This window comes from Scyliorhinus torazame, chromosome 15 (assembly GCF_047496885.1).
Source record: "Scyliorhinus torazame isolate Kashiwa2021f chromosome 15, sScyTor2.1, whole genome shotgun sequence".
Classification (NCBI taxonomy): domain Eukaryota; kingdom Metazoa; phylum Chordata; class Chondrichthyes; order Carcharhiniformes; family Scyliorhinidae; genus Scyliorhinus; species Scyliorhinus torazame.
Window position 1 is genome coordinate 175,727,709 of NC_092721.1, and position 13,892 is coordinate 175,741,600.

Genomic DNA, 13,892 nt, shown 5'->3' on the forward strand with positions numbered 1-13,892 from the left:
CGACCCAGGAAGTGAAGGAAGCAGTGGGGGAGCGCGAGGAGCAGTTGGCCTCATTGGCGGCTGAGGTGGGGTGATACGGAAGACCTAAACGAGGCTGAAGAAGAAGGTGGAGGATCTGGAGAATCGCTCCAGAAGACAATGGGCAGGATTCTCCACTCCCGCGCCAAAGTGCCCACGCTGTCGTGAACGCCGTCGAGGTTCATGACGGCGCGAAACGGCCCCTATGCCGACCGATTCAGGGCCCGATAATGGGCTAGGAGCGGGGCCGCGTCATTTACACGTGCCAGGTCTTGTCGGCACGTAAAGGCGGCGCCGCATACATGACCCGGCCGGCGCCGCATAACTGGCGTCACCCGCGCATGCGTGGTTGCCGTCCTCTCCGAGTCCGCCCCGCAAGAAGATGTCAGACGGATCTTGCAGGGCTGCGGAAGAAAGGAGGTCCTCCTTCAGATCCCATTTGAGGCCCCCCCGGTGCAAGATCCCCCCCCCCCCCCCCCCCGCAGCCCCCCCCCCCCCCCCCCCCAGCGTTCCGCGCTGTTCCCGCCGGCAGCGACCAGGTGTGGACGGCGCCGGGGGGAACCCGGCAATTTGGCCTGGCCGCTCGGCCCATTCGTGCCTGAGAATAGCGGGGGTGGCGGAGAATCGGCATTTTGGGTATCTCGGACGATTCTCCGGCCTGCGCAGCGCGGAACTCGACGGGGCCGTTCTCGCCGCCTGGGAGAATCGCGGGAGAGCGTCGGAACGGCGTCGCAGGAAATTTTGGCGACCCAGGCGATTCTCCCAACCGACGCGGGAGTGGAGAATCGCGCCCAAGGTCTTAGGATCATTGAGATGCCTGAAAACATCGAAGGTGCGGAGGCCGGTGTGTGTATGGCTAATATGCTGGAGCAGCTGATGGGGGAGGAGGCCTTCGACCAGCTCCTGAAGATAGACTGAGCACACATGGCGCTGATGAGAAGATTGCATAGAATGTGAGGGGCCCGAATGGGTCGGTCAAACAGTCACGTGTATTTGCGCACTTGAGGAATCTGAAGGCGGATGTGGCCTTTTTGCAGGAGATGCACCTGCAGATAGGGGATATGAGAACAAGGAGAAGATTCTCCGATAGGTGAGGCAGACCAGGAAATGTACCCGGGAGCTGCGGGTGTATCAAGACCCGGGGACATAACTGGCGAAGAGGAGGATCGGGTTCAACCGGTTCAAAGCTGCCCTCTTTAAAAAGGGGTGATGTTTGGAGTATTGTACCCGGCCTGCCTGTGGGTGACTTTCCAGAAGTGAGAGTGCTATTCCGGCATGCCAGAGGAGGTGATGGAGTTTATGAAGGACAGCACGGTAGCATTGTGGATAGCACAATTGCTTCACAGCTCCAGGGTCCCACGTCCGATTCCGGCTTGGGTCACTGTCTGTGCGGAGTCTGCACATCCTCCCCGTGTGTGCGTGGGTTTCCTCCGGGTGCTCCGGTTTCCTCCCACAGTCCAAAGATGTGCAGGTTAGATGGATTGGCCATGATAAATTGCCCTTAGTGTTCAAAATTGCCCTTGGTGTTGGGTGGGGTTACTGGGTTATGGGGATAGGGTGGAAGTTGACCTTGGGTAGGGTGCTCTTTCCAAGAGCCGGTGCAGACTCGATGGGCCGAATGGCCTCCTTCTGCACTGTAAATTCTATGATTCTATGAATGGACTGGGAGGAGAGTGAGGACATTGAACTTTGGAGGAGTTTGTGTGCTTTTTAAAGTTTTTGAGGGTGGGTTTTCTGGAGGGCAGGTTTTTCATGGGGGAACATCGAGGGTGAGTAACCTTTTGTTACTGTTTAGGGGTGTATGGTTACGGGGAGGTGAACTGGGGGAGGTAGGGAGGTTGGAGGCCTTGGGTGGGGGCCACCATGCTAGCTGGATGAGCTAGTTAATGGGAGTGAAGTGGGGGGTTGTCAGGAGGCAGACATGGGGGAGGAATGGGGTTGGTGCTTTGTTCAAAGATGGGGGTGGGGGGGGGGAGGGTTGCTTATAATGGTTTGATTGGTGTGGTGCAGTTGGAAAAGGATGGATGACGATGGACATTCGAGGGTGGGCCTGGAAGTCACGTGACATCGGCTGAGGGCTGGCCCACGATGGAATATGGCTGATCGGCAGGGGAGTGGGGGTGGGGAGCCCCCAGGTCAGGCTGGTCACATGGAATGTGAGAGGGCAGAATGGGCCGGTCAAATGGTCACGTGTGTTTGTGCACTTGAAATGAAATGAAATGAAAATCGCTTATTGTCACAAGTAAGCTTCAAATGAAGTTCCTGTGAAAAGCCCCTAGTCGCCACATTCCGGCACCTGCTCGGGGAGGCTGTTATGGGAATTGAACCGTGCTGCTGGCCTGCCTTAGTCTGCTTTCAGAGCCAGCGATTTAGCCCTGTGCTAAACAGCCCCTTGAAGTTTGAAGGCGGACGTGGCCTTTTTGCAGGAGATGCACCTGAAGATAGGGGACCAGACAAGTTTGAGGAAAGGATGGATAGGGCAGGTGTTCCATTCAGGACTTGATATGAAGATGAGGGGGGGTGGCGGTGCTGGTGAATAAGTTCGAGGCGGGCAAAATTGTGGCCCATTCGGGATGAGGGGGATAGGTTTGGGGGAAGTTTGTGATGGTTAGTGGAAAGTTGGAGGGTATGCCGGTGGTCGTGGTAAACAGGCAAGGAAGGCCCCAGGGCTGGACGGGTTCACAGTGGACTTTTATAAAAGGCTTGCGGCGCACCTGGGGCCTCTGCTGATGGGGACATATAATGAAGCAAGGGAGGGGGGGATCGCCCCCCTATATTGTTGCAGACTTCCATCTCCCTGATATTAAAAAAGGATAAGGATCCGGAGCAGTGCAAATCATACCACCAAGCCTTGGCGAAGGTGCTGGACCCCTGAATCGAAGACTGCGACCCAGGGGTGATACGCGAGGATCAAACGGGTTTTGCGAAGGGGAGACAGTTGACGGCGAATGTGAGGAGGTTGCTTCGTGTAATCATGATGCCTCCGGAGGGGCAGGAGGTGGAAGTAGTGATGGCGATGGACGCGAAGAAGGCATTTGACCGGGTGGGGTGTTTCGGGTTCGGACAGGGGTTTGTGGACTGGGTCCGGTTGCGGTACAAAGCAGCGGTCGCAAGTGTGTGGCCGACCCAAGTGGGTTTGAGATATTTTGGGCTGCATCGGGGGATGAGGCAGGATTACCCTCTCACCCCGTTGCTTTTCGTCTTGGCTATAGAGCCATTGGCAATGGCTGTTAGGGCATTGAGGGACTGGAGAGGGATTGAGCAGGAGCGTGTCAAGCACAAGGTACCACTGTATGCGCACGACCTGTTGTTATACATTTCAGATCCATTGAGCAGAATCGGGACATCATGGGGATTTTAGAGGGATTTGGTCAGTTTCGGGATACAAGTTGAATATGGGAAAAAGCGAGGTGTTCCCTATTGAGACTAGAGGGCAGGAGACGAGGTTAGGGGAACTGCAGTTCAGGGTGGTGGGGGCGAGCTTTGGTATTCAGGTGATTCGGGGTTGGACGCAGCCGCACCAGTTGAACCTGACTTTTTTAAAAATTCATTTACGAGATCTGGGCGTCGCTTGTCAGGCCAGAATTTATTGTTCATCCCAAGTTACCTTTCAGAAGGTGGTGGTGAGCTGCCTTCTTGAACCGCTGCAGTCCTTGAGGTGTAGGTACACCCACAGTGCTGTTAGGGAGGGAGTTCCAGGATGTTGGCCCAGCGACAGTGAAGGAAAGGCGATATATTTCCAAGTCAGGCTAGTGAGTGACTTGGAGGGGAACCTCCAGGTGGTGGAGTTCTCAGGTATCTGCTGCTCTTGTCCTTCTAGATGGCGGTGGTCGTGGGTTTGGAAGGTGTTGTCTAAGGAACCTTGGTGAGTTACTGCAGTGCATCTTGTAGATGATACATACGGCTGCCACTTTTCGTTGATGGTGGAGAGTTTGAATGTTTGTGGAAGGGGGAGCATTCAAGCAGGTTGCTTTGTCCTGGATGGTGTTGAGTGCCTTGAGTGTTGTTGGAGCTGCACTCATCCAGGCAAATGGAGAGTATTCCATTACACTCCTGACTTGTGCCTTGTAGATGGTGGACAGGCTTTGGGAGGTCAGGAGGTGAGTTACTCACCATAGGATTCCGAACCTTTGACCTGCCCTGGTAGCCACAGTATTACTATGGCTAGTCCAGTTCAGTTTCTGATCAATGGTAACCCCGAGGATGTTGATTGTGGGGGATTCAGTGTTGGCAATGCCATTGAATGTCAAGGGGTGGTGATTTGATCCTCTCTTGTAGGAGATGGTCATTGCCTGCCACTTGTGTGGCTCGAATGTAACTTGCCACTTGTCAGCCCAAGCCTGGTATTGTCCAGGTCTTACTGCATTTGGACATGGACTGCTTCATTATTTGAGGAGTCGCGAATGGTGCTGAACGTTGGGCAATCATCCACAAACATCCCCACTTCAGACCTTATGATGGAAGGGAGGTCATTGATGAAGCAGCTGACGATGGTTGGGCCCAGGACACTACCCTGGGGACCTCCTGCAGTGATGTCCTGGAGCTGAGATCATTGACCTCCAACCACCACAGCCATCTTCCTTTGTGCCAGGTATGGCTCCAACCAACGGAGAGTTTTCCCCCTGATGCCCATTGACTCCAGTTTAGCTAGAACTCCTTAATGCCATACTCGGTCAAATGCTTGATGTCAAGGGCAGTCAATCTCACCTCACCTAGGCATTCAGCTCTTTTGTCCATGTTTGAACCAAGTCTGTAATTTGGTCAGAAGCTGAGTGATCCTGGCGGAACCAAAACTGAGTATCCTTGAGCTGGTTATTGCTGAGTAAGTGCCGCTTGATAGCACTGTTGATGACTCCTTCCATCACGTTGCTGATGATGGAGAGTAGATTGATTGGGCGGTAATTGGCTGGGTTGGATTTGTCCTGTTTCTTGTGTACAGGACACACTCGGACAACTTTCTACTTGCTGGGTAGATGCCAGTGTTGTAGTTGTAATGGAACAGCTTGGCTAGGGTTGTGGCAGGTTCTGGAGCACAAGTCTTCAGAACTATTGCCAGGATATTGTCAGGACCCATAGCCTTTGCAGTATCCAGCACCTTCAGCCATTTCTTGATATCATGTGGTGTGAATCGTATCAGCGGAAGACTGACATCTGTGATACTGGGGACCTCCGGAGGAGACCGAGATGGATCATCCACTCAGCACTTCTGGCTGAAGATTGTTGCGAATACCTTGTCAGCCTTGTCTTTTGCACATATGTGCTGGGCTCCTCCATCATGGATGGGGATATTTATGGAACCTCCACCTCCTGCATGGGCCAGCCGACAGATGTGTTCGCAGACATCTTTAACCTGTCCCGACTCCGCGCCAAGGTCCCCACCTGCTTCAAGAAGACCATCACGGTGCCAAAGAAAAACCAGGCAACATGCCTCAATGACTACCATCCGGTGGACCTAACTTCAGTCGTAATGAAGTGCTTCGAGAGGTTGGTCATGAAGCGCAGCACCTCCATACTCCCAGAACGCCTTGATCCACTGCAATTTGCATACCGCCGCAAACGGTCCCCAGCAGACGCCATCTCCCTGGCCCTACACTCATCCCTAGAGCATCTCGACAACAGGACTCCTACATCAGACTCCTATTTATTGACTACAGCTCCGCCATCAACTCATAATCCCAGCCAAGCTCATGTCAAAGCTCCAAAACCTAGGACTTGACTCCTCACTCTGCAACTGGATCCTCAACTTTCTAACCCACAGACCACAATCAGTAAGAATAAACAACACCTCCTCCACAATAGTCCTCACCACCGGGGCCCCGCAAGGCTGAGTACTTAGCCCCCTACTCTACTCCCTGTACACACATGACCACGTGGCAAAATTTGGTTCCAACTCCATCTACAAGTTTGCTGACGTTACGACCATAGTGGGTCGGATCTCGAATAACCACGAGTCAGAATACAGGAGGGAAATAGAGAAACTAGTGGAGTGATGCAGTGACAACAATCTCTCCCTCAATGCCGGCAAAACTAAAGAGCTAATTGATTTCAGAAAGCATAGTTCTGTACACATCCCTGTCAGCATCAACAGGGCCGAGGTGGAGATGGTTAGCAGTTTCAAATTCCTTGGGGTACACATCACCAAAAATCTGTCCTGGTCCACCCACATCGACGGTAAAATCAAGAAAGCACAACAGCGCCTATACTTCCTCAGGAAACTAAGGAAATTCGGCATGTCCACATTAACTCTTACCAATTTTTACAGGTGCACCATAGAAAGCATCCTATCGGGCTGCATCACAGCCTGGTATGGCAACTGCTCGGCCCAGGACCGCAAGAAACTTCAGAGAGTCGTGAACACGCCCAGTCCATCACACGAACATGCCTCCAATTCATTGACTCCATCTACACCTCCCGCTACCTGGGGAAAGCGGGCAGCATAATCAAAGACCCCTCCCACCTGGCTTACTCATTCTTCCAACTTCTTCCATCGGGCAGGAGATACAGAAGTCTGAGAACATGCATGTATAGACTCAAAAACAGCTTCTTCCCCGCTGTTACCAGACTCCTAAACGACCCTCTTATGGACTGACCTCATTAACACTGCATCCCTGTATGCTTCATCCGATGTTATGTAGTTACATTGTGTACCTTGTGTTGCCCTATTATATATTTTCTTTTATTTCCTTTTCTTTTCATGTACTTAATGATCTGTTGAGCTGGTCGCAGAAAAATACTTTTCACTGTACCTCGGTACATGAGACAATAAACAAATCCAATCCAATCCTGTGAGTTGTTTAATTGTCCACCATTCATGGCTGAATGTGGCAGGACTACAGAGCTTAGATTTGATGCATTCATTGTGGAATCACTTAGCTTTGTCTATTGCGTGCTGTTTATTCTGCTTGACACACAAGTCCTGTTTTGTAGCCTCACCAGGTCAACACCTCATTATTTGGTATGCCTGATGCTGCTCATGGCATGCTCTCCTGCACTCTTCATTGAACCAGGGTTGGTCCTCTGGTTTGTTGATAATGGTAGAGTGGGGGATATGCCAGGCCATGAGGGTGCAGGTTGTGTTTGAATGCAATTCTGCTGCTGTTGATGGCCCTCAGCGCCTCATGCCCAGGCTGGCGAAGCAGATGAAAGGGGATTTCAAGACGTGGGATGTGTTGCCACTGGCAGAGCAGGTGCAGACAGAAAAAATGATGGTGTTGCCAAGGTTTCTGTTTGTGTTTCAGAACCTCCCAATTTTTGTCCATATGGTTAATGCAGTGATCTATGGATTTGTGTGGGCGGGAAAGACCCTGTGGGTTATGAGCGGGCGCGAAGGGAGGGGGGTGGGGGGCCTGGCGCTGCCGAACTTGATGAACTACTACTAGGCGACAAATATTGCTATGGTTAGGAAATGGGTTGTGAGGGAGGTGTCGGTTAGAGGTGGCATCGTGTAGGGGAACAAGTTTGAGGGCTTTGTTATTAGCGCCTCTGCCTTCTCGCTGGCCGGTGGTTGTGTCGGCCCTGAGGGTGTGGGGACAGTGGAGGTAGCATCTGGAACTGGAGGTGGCCTCGGTATATGCACCGATCTGCGACAAACATAGGTTTGCCCCGGGGCAGGGTTGGATGCAAGGTTTCAGGGTGACGGGATTGAGCGATTTGGGAATCTGATCATAGGCGGCAAATTTGCGAGGTTGGAGGTTGCGAGGGAGAGTATGTGCTGCCCAGGGGGAATGGTTTTAGGTACCTGCAGGTCCGACATTGGTAACGAGAGAGGTGCCGTCCTTTCCTGGGCTACTGCCCCTGGGGTTGCAAGACAAGGTGCTGTCGAGGGACGAGATTGCAGAGGGGATGGTGTCTGATGTCTACAAGGAGTTGATGGACTGGGAGGGGCACTGGAGCGGGACATAAAGCGCTAGTGGGAGGAGGAGCTGACATGGGAGTTGAGGGCCGAGACATGGGCAGAAGCCTTGCGGAGGGTGAATGCGTCCTCGTTGTGTACAAAGTTAAGCCTCATCCAGTTTAGAGTAATACATAGGGCTCATATGACGATGGCGAGGATGAGTAGATTCTTTGAGGGGGTAGAGGATAGGTGTGGGTAATGCGCAGGGAGGATTGCGAATCACATCCACATGTTCCGGGCGTGTCCAAGGCTGAAGGGGTTCTGGTAGGGGTTTGCGGACGTAATGTCCGATGTGCTGGGGGTGAAGGTAGCCCCGAGTCCAGAGGTAGCGATATTTGGGCTGACAGAAGATCTGGGAGTGCAGGGGGTGGGAGATGCCGATGTTCTGGCCTTTGCCTCCCTGATAGCCCAGAGATGGATTTTTCTGGAGTGGAGAGACTCTGTGCCACTGAAAGTGGGGGTGTGGGTGAATAACAGGCCGAAATTCCTGAAGCTGGAGAAAGTTTGTCTTGAGGGGGTCGGGTGGATGGGTTCATTCGGAAGTGGAAGCTGTTTATTGACCTCTATAAAGAGATTTGAAGGGTTAGCGGGGGGGGGGGGGGGGAGAGTTAAAATGGGGAAGGTGGGTGTGAGAAGGGGTGGTATTCGGGGAGCGGGAGGGTGTTGAGTGATTACAATGTTGTTTGATTGTTCTTCTGCTTTTGTTCGTTCATATGAAAAAGCCTTGAATAAAATATTTTTTTAAATTGTAGAACCACCAGAGGCAGGAGTGGGAGTTTGTGATCTTTTGTCTCATAAGCAAGAGTTTCTTTTCATTCATGGATGTGAGCATCGCTGGCAAAGCCAGCCATTATTGCTCATGCCCAATTGCCTTTGAGGAGGTGGTGGTGAGCTGCTGTCTTTTACTGCTGCAGTCTATGCGCTATTAGGGAGAAGGTTCCAGGATTTTGACCTAGCGACAGTGAAGGAATGACAATATAGTTCCAATTCAGGTGGATCTGTGTGATTTGGAGAGTAACTTGCAGGTGATCGTGTTCACATGCAGCTGTTGCCCTTGTTCTTCTAGGTGGTAGAGATGCGGGTTTGGAAGGTGCTGTTGAAGAAGGCTAGGCTAGTTGATGTAGTGCATCTTGTAAATGGTACAGACTGCCGTCACTGTGCATTGGTGGTGGAGGGAGAGGACAGGAGGGCCAATCAAGCAGGCTGCTTTGTCCTGGTTGATGTCGAGTTTGTTGAAACTTGTTAGAACTTCACTCATCCAGGAAAATGGAGAGTATTCCATTACACTCCTGACTTGAGCCTTGTAGATGCTGGACAGGCTTTGGAGAGTCAATAGGTGAGTTACTCTCCTCCGAATTCTCAGCCTCTGACCTGCTCTTGTAGCGACAGTATTTATGTGGTTGGTCCAGTTCAGTTTCTGGTTAATAGTAACCTCCATGATGTCAAAAGTGGGAGGATTCTATGATGGTAGTACCATTGACTATCAAAGGGAGATGGTTAGATTTTCTCTTGTTAGAATTGATTATTTCCTGACATTTGTGTGGCATTAATGTTTCTTGTCTCGTATCAGCTCAGCTTGAATGTTTTGGTGCTTGCCACATAAAGAGCACAGACTTCTTAGATATCTGGGGAGTTGCAAATGGTAAGGGACACTGCAAAATCATTAGCAGACATCCTCACTTCTGATTTTATGATGGAGATCAGGTCATTGATGCAGTTGAAGATGGTTGAGCCTAAGATCCTACCTACCCTGAAGACTTCCTGCAGTGAAGTCCTGGGGTTGAGGTAATTGGCCTTACAAAAAACACAACCATCTTCCTTTGTGCTAGGCATAACTCTCACCAAGTGGAGAGTTTGCTCCATATTCCCATTGAACTCAATTTTGCTAAGAGTCCTTAATGCTGATTTGATATCAATATCAGTCAATCTCAACGCACATCTGGGGCGGGATTCTCCGCAATCGGCGCGATGTCCGCCGACCGGCACCAAAAACGGCGCGAATCAGTCCGGCATCGCGCCGCCCCAAAGGTGCGGAATTCTCCGCATCTTGAGGGGCCGAGCCCTCACCTTGAGGGGCTAGGCCCGCACCGGACTGATTTCCACCCCACCAGCTGGCGGGAAAGGCCTTTGGTGCCCCGCCAGCTGGCGCAGAAATGACTTTGCCGTGCGGCACATGCACGGGAGTGGCAGCGGCAGCTCACGGCATCCCTGCGCATGCGCAGTGGAGGGGGTCTCTTCCGCCTCCGCCATAGTGGAGACCATGGCGAAGGCGGAAGGAAAAGAGTGCCCCCACGACACAGGCCCGCCCGCGGATTGGTGGGCCCTGATCGCGGGCCAGGCCACTGTGGGGGCACCCCCTGGGGCCAGATCGCCCCCCGCCCCCCCAGGACCCCGGAGCCCGCCCACGCCGCCTTGTCCCGCCTGTAAGATAGATGGTTTGATTCTCGCCGGCGGGACAGGCGCGGGACTTCGGCCCATCGCGGGCCGGAGAATCGCCGCGGGGGGCCCGCCAACCGGCGCGGCGCGATTCCCACCCCCGCCGAATATCCGGTGCCGGAGAATTCGGCAGCCGGCGGGGGCGGGATCCATGCCAGCCCCCGGCGATTCTCCGACCCGGCGGGGGATCGGAGAATCCCGCCCCTGCTGGATTTCAGCTCTTTTATATATTTTTGGACCAAGGCTGTGATGTGGTCAGGAAATGAGTTATACTGGAAGAACCCAAACTAAGTATAAATGAGCAGGTTGTTGCTGAATAAAGCATTGTTGGTGATAGTTTTCCATCACTTTGCTCATGTTTGAGTGTAAATTGATAGGGGGATAATTGGCCATGTTTGCAAACAGAACATACTTGGGCAATTTTCCACATCTTAGGGTAGATGCTAGTATTGTAGTTGTACTAGAACAACTTGGATAGTGGTATGGATAGTTCTGCAAGTCTTCAGTACTGCCGCTAGGATTTTGACAGTCTGCCTATGCCTGTAAATTGAAAAAAAGATGTACTTGCTGTTTCAATAGCTGTTTGTTGACATAACTCTTAAGTGCAACCATTAGAGCATTATTACTGCTTGACCATTTCCAAAACCTATCATCATCATAGTGAGGGGTGGAGGCTGTAAATTCACTGTTTGATTGACAGCACCAAGAAGTTATTAAAGAATTATCTGTCTTTGTTATGAATACAAATGTTTGTTTTTATTAGGATTAAGAATTTGAGGGGATTTAAATGTATTGAATGGGATATCATGAATGAAAGTCTTTCTTTTAATAGTGAAGTCTGTAATAGATATTTAGTACTTTATTTTATTTCATCTCAGCACGGCTCCTGAGGTCTTCCTATAGTTGATACAGACTGAGTTTTTATTGGGGTTTAAGGACAATGGATAGGGGGTTGGGATGTCCTAAGTTGGCAGTAAGTTAGCATGGGGCTATAAGGAGCCATGGGGGAGGGGGGGGGGGTGCACTGGGATTCATAGGTTAGCATACATTGGCACTATTGGCATCAGGGTTATAGGGGCCATGAGGTGGGTGGGGAGTCATAAGTTGACCTGGAGTTATCGGACGAGTGGAGGGCATACGGACCTTCAAAGTGGTTTGGGGGGGGGGGGGTTGAGGGGTGCGGCACATTTTCTTGAGCCTTGTGCAGTCAGCTGGGAGATTTTCCAACTCTGCACGTCCACCTTGGGAGCAAAAAATCCAAACTAAGTGTGCAATATTCCCAGAATTGCGCAGTGTTGGATCAGGCAAAAAAAGCTGTGCACAACTGTGCGGAGTCCACTTTTTCATGCCTGGTTTAATGGCACTCTGTGCTGGCGAGGATCACACAGCCAATTGGAGGGGCGAGGCCGAAACACGTCAGCAACGGCAGGAATCTGAGATTAGGCGCCCCAATCTCAAAGTAAAATTTAAGGTGCCCCCCCACAAAGACATTGGGACCCTCGGGGAATAAGTTGAATTCCCTCCACACAAAGGGAGACCTACACCAATGGAGGGTAACCCCCCCCCCCCCGGCAGTGCAGCACTGCCAGGGGACACTGCACAGACATGGCCCTCAGCCTCGGGGGCTACAAACACCTCCGCACCCTGGTCGTGGTCATCACGACTGGTGTTCGTTTTGAAAACCAGTGATATTTTGTGCCGGTGTGACATCATGCCGTGTGGGGGGGGAGGAACATTATGTCGCCAAACCCAATAATCATATGTAAATTTATTAAAATGTGTGGAAATCAGGTTCACGCCCAGAAGGATTGCATCATCGGTGGGGAGGCAGGGAAGATCTCAAACTGAGATGTCGCTGATGAAAATCTCATTTTTGGCCGCTTGCGAGATTTGGTAGCCATTTGGGGATTTGCGCCTATATCTAACGTGGCCACTAGATTGCACCCAAGGTGTCTAATATTTAACATGTTATTAAATAATTACTCATTATCCTCATTTGGGTAATTTGGAATGTAGGGAAAATTAGTTCAGGATTCAATGAGTAAATATTTTTGAAAATGTTTATTTTTACTATAAATCACAAAAGCTGTTACTCAATTTCTACTATTTCCATTGCAGGTCAGAAATAAATAATAGCGCAAGTATCAGACCTACTTAGTCCTAGATCTAGTGTTATTCATTCTTTGATTTAAGATTAATATTAGTCCACTGTTGTACTCAAGAAACTCAAGAACTACCTTTTGAATGCAAAAGGTAATTGTATTTTTCCTGCTGTTTGATGGCCTGGCCAATATTTATCCCTCAACCAATATCACAAGAACAGGTTTAAAAAAAATTCCATTCTTAAAGTTACAAAGCCAATGCGCAGAGTGGATACTTAATCCACTTGCTCCAAAAACCAATTTAAATTGAAGCCAATTCATGGTCTCCATAAGAGACATGCAAGATCCAAGCTGGCAAGAAAAAGCATTGCACCTCATCTTGGGCTTGACCGGAGGCTTGATTTTAGCCAAAAGGCCGAGAAGCGATTCAGATTATGTATGTTGATTGTGCACTGCACTAATCAGCTACCAGATATATTACAGTAATGACTTTACTTTAGAAGTGCTTCATTAGCCCTAAAGGGCTTTGGAACATCCTAAGATTGTGGAGGTGCTACATAAATGTGGATTTTTTTCTTTCTACTCTCTCGGAGAAGTGGCCTTAATCCTTGTAATTTCTACTATTTTTCTCCCCAGTCCTAAATATACTAAAGTTGTCCCAGGAGAAGGAATGCCCTTATCCAAGGATCCATTACAAAAAGGAAATCTTGTGATCCAGTTTGACATCAAATTTCCAGAAAAGCTCACAACATCAAAGAAGAAGCTGATTAATCGAGCATTACAACTATGAAGTGAACAATGGCATTAAGATAGTTATTAAAGGATCAGGATGGTGTATATATCCTTCTGTATTAATATATAGCGCATTAATGTATTTACAACATGAATGTGTTTATAAATGGGGATTGCTGAAGAAAACTTTTCATTTTTGATTACTGTATGTAACAGTTCCCAATAAAGTTGATGAATTGTGGTAAGCGCCTCGTGTAATTAAATCAGGGACGCCATAGACCAGAAAGGAATTTTACACAAATAAGCAGATATTTATTTTCGAACTGAAAATAAAAATTGTGAATTTTAAATTTTCATCCTTGTTTTCAAATCACACCATGGCCTCATCCTTCTCTACCTCTGCAATCTCCTCCCATCCTATAACCTGCCAAGATATCTACACTCCTCTAATTCTGGTCTCTTGGGCATCCCTGATTTTAGCTTCGCCACCATCTGTGATCACCCTTTCAGTTGCCTATGCCCTGAGCTCTGTAAAACCCCTCTCCAATTCTCTACCTCACCTTCCTCCTTTAAGACACTCCTTAAAGCCTACCTCTTTGACCAAGCTTTTGGTCATCCGATCTAATATCTCCTTATGTGAGTTAGTGTCAGATTTTGCTTTATAATGCTCTTCTGCATTGTCTTGGGATATTCCATTATGTTGTTGTGAA

General features: G+C 49.9%; 1 protein-coding gene across 2 annotated transcripts in view; it reads left to right on the forward strand.

Moving 5' to 3' along the window:
• dnajb13 (DnaJ heat shock protein family (Hsp40) member B13) overlaps nucleotides 1-13,423 on the forward strand; it is a 169,000-nt gene extending 155,577 nt beyond the window's left edge. For both annotated transcript variants that reach the window (XM_072477139.1, XM_072477140.1), the window contains one exon: nucleotides 13,087-13,423. In XM_072477139.1, the coding sequence (XP_072333240.1) occupies nucleotides 13,087-13,240 (154 nt within the window). In that variant the 3' untranslated portion in view covers nucleotides 13,241-13,423. The remainder of the gene's footprint in view (nucleotides 1-13,086) is intronic.
• Nucleotides 13,424-13,892: the final 469 nt, after the last annotated feature.